General features: G+C 41.0%; 1 protein-coding gene across 1 annotated transcript in view; it reads left to right on the top strand.

Annotated features, from left to right (window-relative positions):
* LHFPL1 (LHFPL tetraspan subfamily member 1) overlaps positions 1–11,108 on the top strand; it is a 41,186-nt gene extending 30,078 nt beyond the window's left edge. The window contains exon 3 of the mRNA XM_007183601.3: positions 10,927–11,108. Within this exon, the coding sequence (XP_007183663.2) occupies positions 10,927–11,108 (182 nt within the window). The remainder of the gene's footprint in view (positions 1–10,926) is intronic.
* The last annotated feature ends 3,068 nt before the right edge of the window (positions 11,109–14,176 follow it).

Below are 14,176 nucleotides of genomic sequence, written 5' to 3'. Positions count from 1 at the left end.
TAGAGTCAAACTCCAAGCCAATTTGATTTGCAACTTGGAATAAAAGCAACGTGTCTTGATTTAAATGTCAGGCCCACTGCTGAGTGATGATTTAATAACTTTTATGAGGGATCTTGTCACAGCAAATTCAACACTGGAATAGAATGACTCACAGATAGGGTGTTAGAAATGATACAGAGGAGCACAAAAAGGAACAGGCTTATCTCAGGGCTTATCCAAAAGCTTTGCATAAAGCTAATCTGCGGTTAGGACCTTTTCTCTCCCCCTATCCTGCCACCCAATCTTTCTCTTCACAGATACCTGTGCACGCATGTAGACACAGTCCCCAGGTGTGATGTCAGCTCACTGAAGTATTTTCTGGGGACACAGGTCCTTGAACAATTCTAGCATGGAATTGCATTCAGTGCATTCTATCTAAAAGGCAAGGCAGCAGTGAGCCTGGCTATTTCTGAAGAGGATCTCAAAAACTCATCTGGTCCTATTGCTCTATCTTTACACAGGTACTTAATTATTTTCTCTCATTTTAAGGGCAAGAGAGCTGAGATCCAGTAGGGTTAAGAGATTTCTTCAAAGAAAGAAATGTCATATATCTCTTGACTCCCAGGGAATTTGTAGTTCCTTCTCAATACCTTGTGAGATCTCTCTCCTTGACCTTCTCCAGCTTCCCTGGGCTAGCACTCTAGAATGCTCAAGGCTGACCAGGTCCCGCTTTCAGCCAGCTTCCCTGGTCAGTAAGGAAACATGCACAGCTGTTCTTGAGGGAGAAGGATCCATTCTGCTCTGGTAATCTTTCAGTCACCAAGATTCGTTTTGGAGGTAATTCAAAGTATAAACATGTGGTGTTTGCCTAAATGATGGTTGATAAACCTTGAAAATATGAACATTTTTGGCCAGATCATTTTTTGTTGTGGGAGGCTGCTTTGTGTATTGTTGGATGTGTCAATAGCACCCCTGGCCTCTGGTTAACTGGTCCCTGCCTGTAGCATAAAACTACCTCCAATCCCTTTTACACAGAGCTTTTAGGTTAATCTTCCCAAACTGTACCTCCAACTCAGTGGTTCTTAATGGAAAGCAATCCACTCCCCACCCCGACCCCGCACCTCCACCCCCAGGGACATCTGTTTGGAAATGTCTGTCAATATTTTTGGTTTCCACAGTTCAGTGGTGGAGGGATAATTTGCAGACATCTAGTAGGTGGAGGTCAGGGTGTTACAATGCACAAAACAACACTCCCCACCCCACCCCCGTTACAACAAAGAATTTTTTGGCCTAAAATGTCAATAGTGCCAAGGTTGAGAAGCCTTGCTGTATCACATCATTCTCTGATCAGAAACTTGCCATTGTTCTCCACTCCTTGTGGGAAAGATGGCAGATTTCATGGTCCTTCCTGGTCTAGATTCAGCTTATTATTTGCCATCTACAGCTTCTTTTCTGAAACATGTGATCTGCTCTCTCGCTTATATAACTTTGCTCACACCAACCTCTCCCCCTGCACAGGATGCCCACGTCCCACTATTAAAGTCTGGTTGAAATGCTATCTCCTCTATAAAGCCCTATCTGAGCCTGAATCCTCCAAGCTACAAATAATTCTTTCCCTGGATGTTACTGGACTATATTACTCATATGTCGCTTAAAGCATTTATCACATTCATAGTGGAATGGAAAATTTGAATTAAAAGGTGCCTTTAGAAATCTCTCCAGTAAAATTCCCTTCACTTTAAGAAAAGGAAATTGAGACCAAGAAAGGTGAAGTGATTAGTTGAAGGTATCATACTGTCTCATAAAACTTGGACCATAGTATTTTGTATCCTTGACTCCACTCTCCTGGCATGGTTGAAACGGATGACCATGGACTTAGTCTTGGCATTCAAATCTCAACTCTGACATTTTTAAGTTGGTAAAGTAATTTACCTTTCTGAGGTTCGGTTTCCTCCGCTCTGAATGGAAATAATCATGGCTGTTGTGAGAATCAAATGAGATGGCACATAGTAGGTACTTGATAAATATTTGTCAGATGAATAGAAGGATCAACTATACTTCAAGGAATAGAATTTAGGGATTGGTGATGGTCCATGAGACTTCACTAAAAGGTGATTGGAGGTAAAGTGTGGTAGTTCATTGCCACTGCTCCCTACATTTGCCTCCTTCCACAGAAAACACGAGTTCCTCTGTAGGCCATCAGACCAGTGTCCAAGCTTTCTGTGGAGTACGTGAGTAATGACAGCAGCTCTCAACTTGGAAGTGTAGTTCTTAAAAGCTTTGCTTTTTTTTTCCCTTTTGCAATGCTAGTCATGTAACGTCTCTGTTCCCTCAAGCAGATAACAGGTAGGGTTGTAGGGAGAGGACTGGATAGAAGATATATTTCCTCTATTTCTCATTGGTTTCCTGTGTGGCAGCAGCCTTGGGCTTAGATGCTGTTCAGTGGCCTAATAGGCATCTCTGTGAGAGGAAACTCTGCACTTGGGGTGGCAAAGGGGGCACTTTGGTGTTGGTTCCTAGCCCAGTGACACCTGGTTCTGACTTGACTTCAATAAGGTTTATTAAGGCCTTTCTAGCTAGCTCTTCACTCTGGAGCTGCCCACTGTGTCAGCTTTCTTCCTGCTTAGGGCTTTGGAGTAATGGCATGCTATGCATTTATTCCTTTCATTTACAGAAACAAGTCTTTCCCTGGTCCCTGGGTGCATGTACCTAATAGAAAAAGCCCTGCTACTCCAGTGGGGGGATGAACTGACAGGCAACTGAAGAAACAGAATGAGGTTTCTGATGCCTCTCTAGACTAGATTGGGAGCATGCCAGAGAGGAGGAAGCTTCCCAACAGTGGGCCCACCCCAAGAGCTGGCTCCTGTCTACTCTGCTATGTGAGCACAGGAGAATTTTGTTGGAGGGGTAGGAGAGAAGCTCAGGTGAGTCTCTTGCAAATTGATTTAGGAGCTCCCTCTTTAGAGCTTACAGGTTAAGTGTCCTGTAAGAGGAAAATGGCTTTTGGGAGTATGAGGAAAACAGTAGAGGGCAGAGAACCAGATTGAAAGTAAAGATACTTGGTCTGGATCCCTGCCTCTAACCTCTGCTTCTGAGAGGGTTCCTAGGGCTTTTGACTGAGCCTCACGTTCTTGTCTGTGAAGTGGGTGCAATACAGCCTGTAGCCTTCCTTCCAAGGATGGTAAAAGTTGAAGGTTTGCCCATCTCTAGCATTTTCACTCTGTGAAACACAAAGCATTATATAAAACCTCCTACTTTTACTGAGTGAGTGAGTCAGTGTCTAAAAGGAGGTATGACAAGGTTGGAGGGGGGATCCAGATCTATTGGCTGCTTGCTTCAACATCTTATTTTTCAGTTTACTCTTCCCAGAGTTCCACTATTATTATACACGTGGAGGTTACTTTGTAGATAGTTGGATTCCTTTCTTTAAGAAGACTTCTCTTTCAGATTTACCCCCTCTCTCTGAAGGTTTCATTGTTTCAGTAGCTACTGTTGTTGCTCTCACCATGAGTTTGGGTGGGGCTATGGGACTTCAGGAAATCATATGACTGCCTAAGTCTATTGGTAAAGTACCATCTCCTCTGAAGAACTAAGATTTGACACTTGCCATGGGAGAGCATAAGGAATTCATTAATTCATTCAAGTACAGAAGGAAAGGTACACAGTACTAATGAGGGCTTTTGATGGAATTTGACTTAGGGATGTCAGGCAAGGCTTCACTAAGGAATTAATGATCGAGTTGAGCTCTGAAGAATGGTTGAACATTCACTAGGCAAAGAGAGTGGTGGGAAGTGTATGTGTACATGTGTACATGCACTAAGCATTTTAGGCAAAGGGAACAGAATGTGCATAGGCCTTATAGCACATTCCAGAAACAAATAGAATAGCTGATTTTGTAATTTTAATTCAAAATTTAAGTCATAAGTTTGGGTGTTAAGGGTTAAAAATGCAAGTGTATCCATCTTTGAAGTATTGTTAGGCTAAATCATACTGAGCACCCAGTGTTGACAGAGCATGGGAGCATTATCAAGAAAGAAACAAATACATTCACTCTGTTGAGGCAACAATCTGGAAGGGGGTAAAGAGTAGGTGAAAAATACATGATATAAAAATCTTCCTTCCAACATTTTGCCTAACAAGCACACCTACATAAGGGGTATATAGATGAATTCCTGGAGGGCTACTTGGTTGAGGTGACTCGAGCCCATTGGGGTTAGTCAGGGAAGACTTCCTGGCGGTGCTGAGTCCTGAAGAGTATTCTGAGGAAGATATGAATTGGTGAATAAGAGGAAAGAAGCTGTTTATGGCAGGAGAGACAGCATGAGTGATGACTTGGTGGTAGAAAGATTATTCCTGAGGTAGGAAATTTGGGATAAATTAGCCTGGCCCTAATGGAAAAGCAAAGCAGCCTGACTTGGGGGCATCTTAGACTCTTTATATAACATGGCAACCAGACATTTAAAAGAAGGAAAATTAAGGTTCACTGGGAACCATGTGAAGAGAAATAATTGGTTACTGAAAAGTAAATTGTCGTGAGGGGAGATCAATCAAGATGGTGGAGTGAGAGGACATGAGGCTCACCTTCCCCCATACAAACATCAAAAATGCATCCATATGTGGAAAAATTCTCACCAAAAATCATCTGGAAACTGGCAGAAGGACTCGTGCACAACCAAGTCTGTATGAAAGATACACGTGTAATTGGGTAGGAAGGGAAGAAAAGTGATCGGGTCAGGACCTATGTCCCTGGGAAGGGACTCAGAGGAAAAGGGAGAATGCAAAGATGGAGACCCAACTTGAGGATTGACCGGTGAGAGCCACAGATTGTGTGCCCCAGTCCCGGGGTCCTATGCATAGGAGACAAGCCACCTTGGCTGGTTGGAAAACCAAAGGGACTAACAGGAGGGCTAGTGGGAAGCCTGGACTCTGCTCTTGAGGAGCATGTGCTTGTGTATGCACGCTTGCTTGCCCCCTAAGCAGGGCAGAGAGAGGTCTGCTCTGGTGGCTGCTGAGTTTCCCACAACTGCCCCGCTGCTTCCCAGCCCAAGCCAAGAAAACACTCCAGCCCCACTCACTCCACATCATAGTGCAGCACTGGATCTGGGGCAGCCTCAACCGAGGAGAAGACTCGACCATGGGATACAGAGGTGATCAGGTCTCAGGGCAGAACCTCGGTGGAACAGCAGTGGCTATCATTGGCGCTTACTCAAGCAGTGCATCAGAAGCAGCCTAGACCTCTGATGGTGGCCATTCCACTATAGCTCACCCCCCAGTATACGCTGAGAGTTCACATGGGCCCTGCCTGCCTTGTGGTGTGGCTCCACAACAGGGTATGGGTGGCAGCTATGAGGGACAAAGGGGACTTGCACCTGAGGCTGTGTCTGAGCAGAGAGAGGAAACAATTGCAGGCGCCTGTAGAGGCAGCGCATCAGAGACAGCTTGGATCTCTGTCTGTGGCTGACTTGAGCAGAGAGCCTGCACAGGGCCCCTTTGCTTCAGCACTCCCCATCTCTGGGGCAAGGGTCCTAGTTTGGGGAGAGGGGAAAACACACACATAAAGGCAACAGAGCCAGCTTGGGCTCAAACTTCAGGGCTTCTGCTCCAGCAACATGGGATCAGACCCCACCCTTGATAGGGTGGTGACAGCCACTGAGCAGAGCAGAAGTCCCACCTCACACTGGCTCCAGCTCTAGCCCCTCCATCTCCAGCCCAAACACATGGAGATGAAGCAACATGGTACTAAAAAACAATGGGTTAGGACTTCCCTGGTGGTCCAGTGGTTAAGACACTGAACTCCCAATGGAGGGGGTACAGGTTCGATCCGTGGTCAGGGAACTAAGATCCCGCATGCCACACAGCTCAGAAAAAAAAAAAAAAGAAAAAAATGGGTCAATGAAGAAATCAAAGAGTAAATCAGAAAATACCTTGAGACAAATGAAAATGGAAATACAACACTCCCAAATCTATGAGATGCAGCAAAAGCAGTTCTAAGAGGGAAGTTTATAGCAACAAAGGCCTTCCTCAAGAAAAAAGAAAAATCTCAATTAAACAACCTAACCTACCACCTAAAGGAAATAGAAAAAGAACAAACAAACAAACAAAAAAGCCCGAAGTCAGCAGAGGAAGGAAATAATAAAGATCAGAGAAGAAATAATTAAATAAAGATTAAAAAATAGAAAAGATCAATGAAACCAATATCTATTTTTTGAAAAGATAAACAAAACTGATAAAATTTGTTCACCAAGAAGAAAAGAGAGAAGGCCCAGGTAAACAAAATAAGAAATGAAAGAGGAGAAATAACAACTGATACCACAGAGATACAAAAAATAATGAGAATATTATGAATAGTTATATGCCAACAAATTGGACAGCCTAGAAGAAAGAAAATTTCTAGAAACATACAACCTGCCAAGACTGAATCAAGAAAAAACAGATAATTTGAACAGACTGATCACTAGTAGTCAAATTGAATTTGTAATTTAAAAACTTCCTGCAAACAAAAGTCCAGGACTTGTTGGCTTCACATGGGAATTCTACTGTATCAAACATATAAAGAAAAGATGATACCTATCCTTCTCAAACTATTCAAAAAATTGAAGAGGAGGGAACACTCCCAGATTCGTTCTATGAGGCCACCATTACCCTGATACCAAAAGCAAACAAAGATACTAAAAAAAAAGAAAATTACAGGCCAATATCTTTGATGAACATAGATGCAAAAATCCTCAACAAAATATCAGCAAACCAAATTCAACAATATATAAAAAGTATCATGCACCGTGATCAAGTGGGATTTATTCCAGGGATGCAAGAACGCTTCAATATTCGCAAATCAATCAATGTGATACATGAATTAATTAAAGAAAGGATAAATACCACATGATCATCTCAAAAGATGCAGCAAAAACATTTGACAAAATTCAATATCCATTCATGATAAAAATTCTCATCAAAGTGGGTATAGAGCGAACGTATCTCAGTATAATAAAGATCATTTACAGCAAACCCACAACTAACATCATACTCAACAGTGAAAAGCTGAAATCCTTTCCTTTAAATTCAGGAACAAGCCAAGGATGCCCACTCTTGTTGCTTCTATTTAACATAGTATTGGAAGTCCTAGCCACAGCAATCAGACAAGAAAAAGAAATTAAAAGCATCCAAATTGGAACAAAGAAGTAAAAGTGTCACTACTTACAGATGACATGATACAACGTAGAGATAACCCTAAAGTCTCCACCAGAAAACGATTAGAACTAATAAGTGAATTCTATAAAGTTGCAGGATATGAGATTAATATACAGAAATCTGTTGCTTTTCTATACATTGTTAATGAACTATCAGAAAAAGAAAGTAAAAAAAATTCAGTTTTAAAATTGCATTAAAAAGAATAAAATACTTAGGAATAGACTTAACCAAAGAGGTAAAAGACCTATACTCTGAAAGCTATAAAACATTGATGAAGGAAATTGAAGATGAAACAAAGAAATGGAAACCTATTTCATGCTCTTGAATTAGAAGAATTAATATTGCTAAAATGGCCATACCACAGAAAGAAAGAAATCTACAGATTTAATGCAATCCCTATTAAAATACCCATGATATTTTTCACTGAGCTAGGACACGTAATCCTAAAATTCATATGGAACTACAAAAGACTCCAAATTGCCAAAGCAATCTTGAGAAAAAAGAACAAACCTGGAGGTATAACCCTCCCAGATTTCAGACTATACTATAAAGCTACAATAATCAAACAGCATGGTACTGGCACAAAAACAGACACATAGATCAATGGAAGAGAATAGAGTGCCCAGAAATAAACCCACACACTTATGGTCAATTAATTCATGACAAAGGAGGCAAGAATATACAACAGTCTCTTTAATAAGTGGTGCTGGGCTCTATTTACAATAACCGGGACATGGAAGCAACCTAAGTGTCCATCAACAGATGAATGGATAAAGAAGATGTGGCACATATATACAATGGAATATTACTCCGCCATAAAAAGAAACAAAATTGAGTTATTTGTAGTGAGGTGGATGGACCTAGAGTCTGTCATACAGAGTGAAGTAAGTCAGAAAGAGAAAAACAAATACCGTATGCTAACACATATATATGGAATCTAAGAAAAAAAAAAAGGTCATGAAGAACCTAGGGGCAAGACAGGAATAAAGACGCAGACCTACTAGAGAATGGACTTGAGGATAGAGGGAGGGGGAAGGGTAAGCTGGGACAAAGTGAGAGAGCGGCATGGACATATATACACTACCAAATGTAAAATAGATAGCTAGTGGGAAGCAGCCACATAGCACAGGGAGATCAGCTCGGTGCTTTGTGACCACCTAGAGGGGTGGGATAGGGAGGGTGGGAGGGAGGGAAATGCAAGAGGGAAGAGATATGGGGATATATGTATATGTATAACTGATTCACTTTGTTTTGAAGCAGAAACTAACACACCATTGTAAAGCAATTATACTCCAATAAAGATGTTAAAAACAAAAAAAGAACTAATCTACCCAGTAACTTATAACAAATGTCTTGTGATCCTGTTTTGAGAATAAAGAGATGTAAACTGTTAAAAAAAAAAACTGGTGCTGGGAAAACTGGACTGCTACATGTAAAACAATAAGATTTCCTCACACCATATACAAAAATAAACTCAAAATGGATTAAAGATCTAAATGTAAGACCTGAAACCATAAAATTCCTAGGAGAGAACATAGGCAGAACACTCTTTGACATAAATTGTAGCAATGTCTTTTTTGTATCTGTCTCCCAAGGCAAAAGAAATAAAAGCAAAAATAAGCAAATGGGACCTAATTAAACTTAAAAGCTTTTGCACAGCAAAGGAAACTATCAACAAAATAAAAAGACAACCTATGAAATGGAGGAAAATATTTGCAAATGATATGACCTACAAGTGGTTAATATCCAAAATATACAAATAGCTCATATAACTTAATATCATAAAAAGAAACGACCCAGTCAAAATTGTACAGAAGATCTGAATAGACATTTTCCCAAAGAAGACATACAGATGGCCAACAGGCACATGAAAATATACTCAATATTGCTAATTATCAGAGAAATTCAAGTCAAACAAACAATGAGACATCACCTCACACCTGTCAGAATGGCTATCATCAAAAAGTCTACAAATAACAAATGTTGGTGAGGATATAGAGAAAAGGGAACACTTGTACTCTGTTGGTGGGAATATAAATTGCTTTAGACATTATGGAAAACAGTTTGGAGAGTCCTCAAAAAACTACTATATGACCCAGCAATTCCACTCCTGGGTATATATCAGGAAAAAACAAAAACACTAGTTCAAAAAGATACGTGCACCCCAATGTTCATAGCAGCACTATTTACAATAGACAACATATGGAAGAAACCCAAATGTCCATCAACAGATAAATGGATAAAGAAGATGTGGTATATATATATACATATATACATACATATACATACAGTGGAATATTACTCCATCATAAAAAAGAATGAAATTCTGCCATTTGCAGATACATGGATGGATCTAGAGAATATTATGCTTAGTGGTTTGTCAGACAGAGAAAGACAAATACTGTATGGTATCACTTATATGTGGAATCTAAAAAATTAATACAAATGAACGTACATGGCAAAACAGAAACAGACTCACAGATATGGAATACCAACTTTGTTAGCAGTGGGGAGAGGAAAGGGGGGAGAAACAAGACAGGGGTATGGGATTAAGAGCTACACACTACTGTGTATAAAATAGAGAAGCAACAAGGATATATTCTATAGCACAGGGGATTATAGCCATTATCTTATAATACCTTTTAATGCAGTATAATCTGTAAAAATACTGAGTCACTATGTTGTACACCTGAAACTAATATAATCTTGTAAATCAACTATACTTTAATAAAAGAAGTAAATTGTCATGAAGATCAGTCTTGACATCCCCACCTGACTGACTATAGGCAGGACTCACTTTCTGCAAGACAGTGAGGTAGGTTAAAGTCACTGCCCGCCTTTTTTTCTCAGAATTCCTCTGCAATTTTGTATCACTGGACATCTACTCCAATTTCTGGAGTACTATTTGCTTAAGCACTTGATTTTAGCGGTTATTTATTATTCTGATCCCTTGTAATATAATAGCTCTCTTTCTTTGGGCAGTGACCTTTTCTGATGGATCTCTGAAAAAACTCAAACACTTCAAAGGAAAGAATCTACCTCTGGTAGAATGAATGATAAGTCGTGGGGTGGATATTTTTGAGCAGGTGACCTTTCCCATTATCCTTCAAACTGAAACTACCCCTTAGAAGCTTGGCCTTGATTCCAATGCATATTTCCTCCCTGGATGTTGAAAAATTAGGTTAGGATAGAGACACGTGGTCCGGAGCAAGGGATTTGATTTTGCCTGCAAATTTCCTGATGATACAGGATATAGTTCTTTGAAAGCAGTCTATGAACTGTAATATATCAGTGTGGTTAAAACTGTGGAGCTTCAGAGTCAAGATGAGCGAGGGTTTATATCCCAACTCTACCACTTTCTGTGTGATTTTTCACAATTAACTTAACCTGTGCCTTGGTTGCCTCATCTTGTATAAAACAGGGATAATAAGAGTAGCTAACTCATATAGTTACTATAATGATCAATGAAATATATGTCTAAAGAGCTTAGCATAGTTCTTGACACTTGATCAAGTTGTTCCTGTCATCATGTCATTAGCATCACCACCACTGCCACCACCAACACCACCCCCAGGTTCCTACTGTAACAGAATAAAATTTTATAACCTCTTGCTAAAGCTAATACCAGCCATCAGCAAGGGAGGAAAGAGTAAGCCCAGTCGCAGTCACTGTTTCCTACTCTCACTTTAACCCTAACATCTCAAAGAGAATGTATGAGAAGACACTCTAACCCTCACGTCTCTGTCCCTGTTTGCACAGGTACCTGTCGGCTTGGCTGGGCGTATTACTGTGCTGGAGGTGGCGCAGCTGCAACCATGTTGATCTGCACCTGGCTCTCTTGCTTTGCTGGAAGACACCCCAAGCCTGTCATGTTGGTGGAGAGCATCATGAGGAACACCAATTCTTATGCCATGGAGCTTGACCACTGCCTCAAACCTTGAGCTTTAGCAGAAGATTGGAGAGGGTGGGAAAGAGGAGGGAAGGGAGCCTTGAAAAGAGGTACTAAGACTAGGCCAGTTCCTACCCACTTGCCAGTAGTGTAACCCAGTGTTTGCATGCTTTTTAACTCCCCAGTCATTCATTTTTGGTTTCCCTTAAACCAGTGGGTCAGTGGCTATTTACAAAATTCATCGAGAACAATAATTCTCAGACTTCCCTGGCGGTCCAGTGGTTAAGACTTCGTGCTTCCAATGCAGGGGGCGCAGGTTCGATGCCTGGTCGGGGAACTAAGATCCTATGGTGTGGCCGAAAAAAAGAACAATAATTCTCTCAAATGTTTACCTAGCTGGTGAGTGCCCACTAGCCCCCAACTCCCAAAGTGCTCCTTCATACAAAATAATAAGAAAGATCCTCAGCTGAAAGGTAACTGCACAGTCAAGCAGCTCTTCAGAGTTCTACAGCTCCTATCACTTACCCCAAAGCTTAAAGTTTGGGTAAAAACACTTGTGCATGAAGGGGCCATGAGATGGACAGGGATGGCTCCTACTTCTCCATTCCTTTGGTCATCCCTGATACTTATTGCCATCTCCAAACATCTGTGGAGTTCCACTGCCCAAATTTTTGTGACTTTCTCAGGACTATACCTTGACTCGTCCTCTTTTTTCCTGTTTTTCTTCCTTGCCTGTTGTGAGCAAGCTTATGGGGAGGGTGAGTCCCAATGGGGAAAACACTAATCAAGGATGTTTGCGTATAGTCTAAGACCCCTTCCTCATTATGCTTTAGAGTATTCATAAAAGTTCATTTTGTGTTCTGGCTGGGTGACTGGCATCAAAATAGTGGCAACTATTCCCTAGTCCCTTATAGATACAAAAATGGTGTTCATCAAATGTTCTGAGCAGAGACTAGCATTTGTTGTGTGCACAATAAACACAAATTCAGAATGATGACGACAAGGATGTTTCTGCTGGTTCCTTATTGAAATTCCTATTAGAGTTCATTTTTATTGACAAGGAAATCCACAGTGGCCTTTTGCCCCTGTAGTCATTCCTAGCATGATACACATTTCTCCACTTGTTTCAAAGACTACTCATCAAGTGCTTTCCCTTCCATCTGGGGTGAATTAGACATAAAAGAACAGAGTCCTGATGTCACCTAAGGCTGATGTATTTTTAGGCTTGGCCTCCATCCCATCTGTGCTCAAGGCTGATGGATGGTGTAGAAGAACTTGGTGTCTCTCAGGGACAGAATTTGTCTCCCCCACTCCTCCCTAATTAATTCAGACTAGCTCTATTGTTCCATAACTATAGCTTTAGGGACCAGGGAGGGCCTATGACTCAAAAGGCCAGCTCATCTCTTTCTATTCTTAATCACTCCAGAGTGGTTTCAGTACAGCCCGGTACAGCCCTACCTGGAAGGAGAGAAACGGCAAAAAATGTTCTCATTAGTTATATGCCATCCCAAGAAGGGTCAGGGTCCGTATATCAGCCTTATGCAGGTAAGTGAATTCAAGCATACACTCCATTTATGAGCTCATTCATTCATTTAATCACTCGTTCAGGACACACTTTTTGAATATCCTACTGTATGCCACATTCTATGCTAAGTACTGGGGGAAAAAAAGATACAGTTTTTCACCCTAAAAGTGATAGGGTATTGACAGACATGTAGATAAATAATTGCCAAACAGTGTGTTAAATGCTACCAGGTGAAGGGCTGGGGGCTAAAGGATCACATAGAGGGGCTATTAAACCAACTTGGGGTGAAGGGGTTCATGGGAAAGATTTCTAGAAAAGATGATGTCTAAGATGAGTCTGAGAGATGAATAGGGGGAGTTAGTCAGCAAAGGCTAAGTGTGTACCATACAAGGGAACGTGGAAAGCAGGGCATGGAGACATGAGAAAACATGGCCCCATCACAAGAATGATGAACAGAGGTGTGAAAGGGGAGGAGGCAGAAGCTGAAGCTGAAAAGGGAAATACCAATGGGATCTTCTACACTAGGATAAGGGGTTTGGATTTTATCCTAAAGGAGGGCCATTGAAAAGGAAGTGATGTGAACGTATTTGTGTTTTTCAAAGATCAGTTTGACTAATGTGAGGAGAATGGAAGAAAATAGGGAGAGACTATAGATATTTCAATAATCTAGGTGTAAGAAAATCAAGTCCTGAACTAAGATAGTGACTGCGGAGCTGGAGCAAATGGATGAATTTGAAAGAAGATATTTAGAATATTTTGTTACATACCAGAATTAAAATATCTTATTAATAATTTTATACTAAGTGTTGAAATGATAATATTTTGGGTATATTGGGTTAAAGAGAGCATATTAAAATTTCAAAAAGATATCTAGGAAGTAGATCCCATGGCACTTGATGTCTAATGGATATGGTAGGTGAGGACAAGTAAAAATTTTGCTATGATCACTCTGAGATGTGGGCTATCACCGAGATGGGGAATACCATAGGAATAACAGATAGTAAGGAACTGATGATTGGATTCATGTCAAGTATTATCTTCCCCATGGAACTGGATTGAGTGTTTAAGGTAAAGCAAGTTGAACATAGCTCACTGGGAGGAAAGCAATGTAATTAGGTTTGCAGCATCCCCTCTCCCCAAGACAGATGACTAAGAACAGGTAAAACAAAAATGGAACTGGCTCAAACTTCATTTTTATTGTGTAGGCACAATAATGCAACCGTAATTTAGGAGAGCTCGATGTATGGAGAATATGTCAGGTGTTTGAGGAAATGCTGATCAGTCTCTTTCGAAAAGGCAGTCGGATCAGGTGATCTTTCTTCTCAGGCTAGGGAACCTTCTGGAATTCGGCGGGATAGGATTTGTGAAAGTGATATAAGTGTTTAAGTCAGGGTATTGGCAGGAAAGAGATGGTATACTCAAGGAGTTTACCTAGCTGAGCTTAATGAAGGGGCTATTTATGGTGGTGTGGGTAAAATTCAGGGAATATACAGTGATGGTGAGGCATACAGAGGCGAGGCATGGCGGGGAGCTGTTATCACCCCAAAGACTGAAGGGACAAGGGGAAGTAACTGTGTTACTGGAACCCAGCAAGA

This window comes from Balaenoptera acutorostrata, chromosome X, assembly GCF_949987535.1.
Source record: "Balaenoptera acutorostrata chromosome X, mBalAcu1.1, whole genome shotgun sequence".
In the NCBI taxonomy this organism is placed as follows: Eukaryota; Metazoa; Chordata; class Mammalia; order Artiodactyla; family Balaenopteridae; genus Balaenoptera; species Balaenoptera acutorostrata.
Note: the sequence above shows the minus strand (reverse complement) of the source record. Positions and strands in the feature narration are given on the sequence as shown.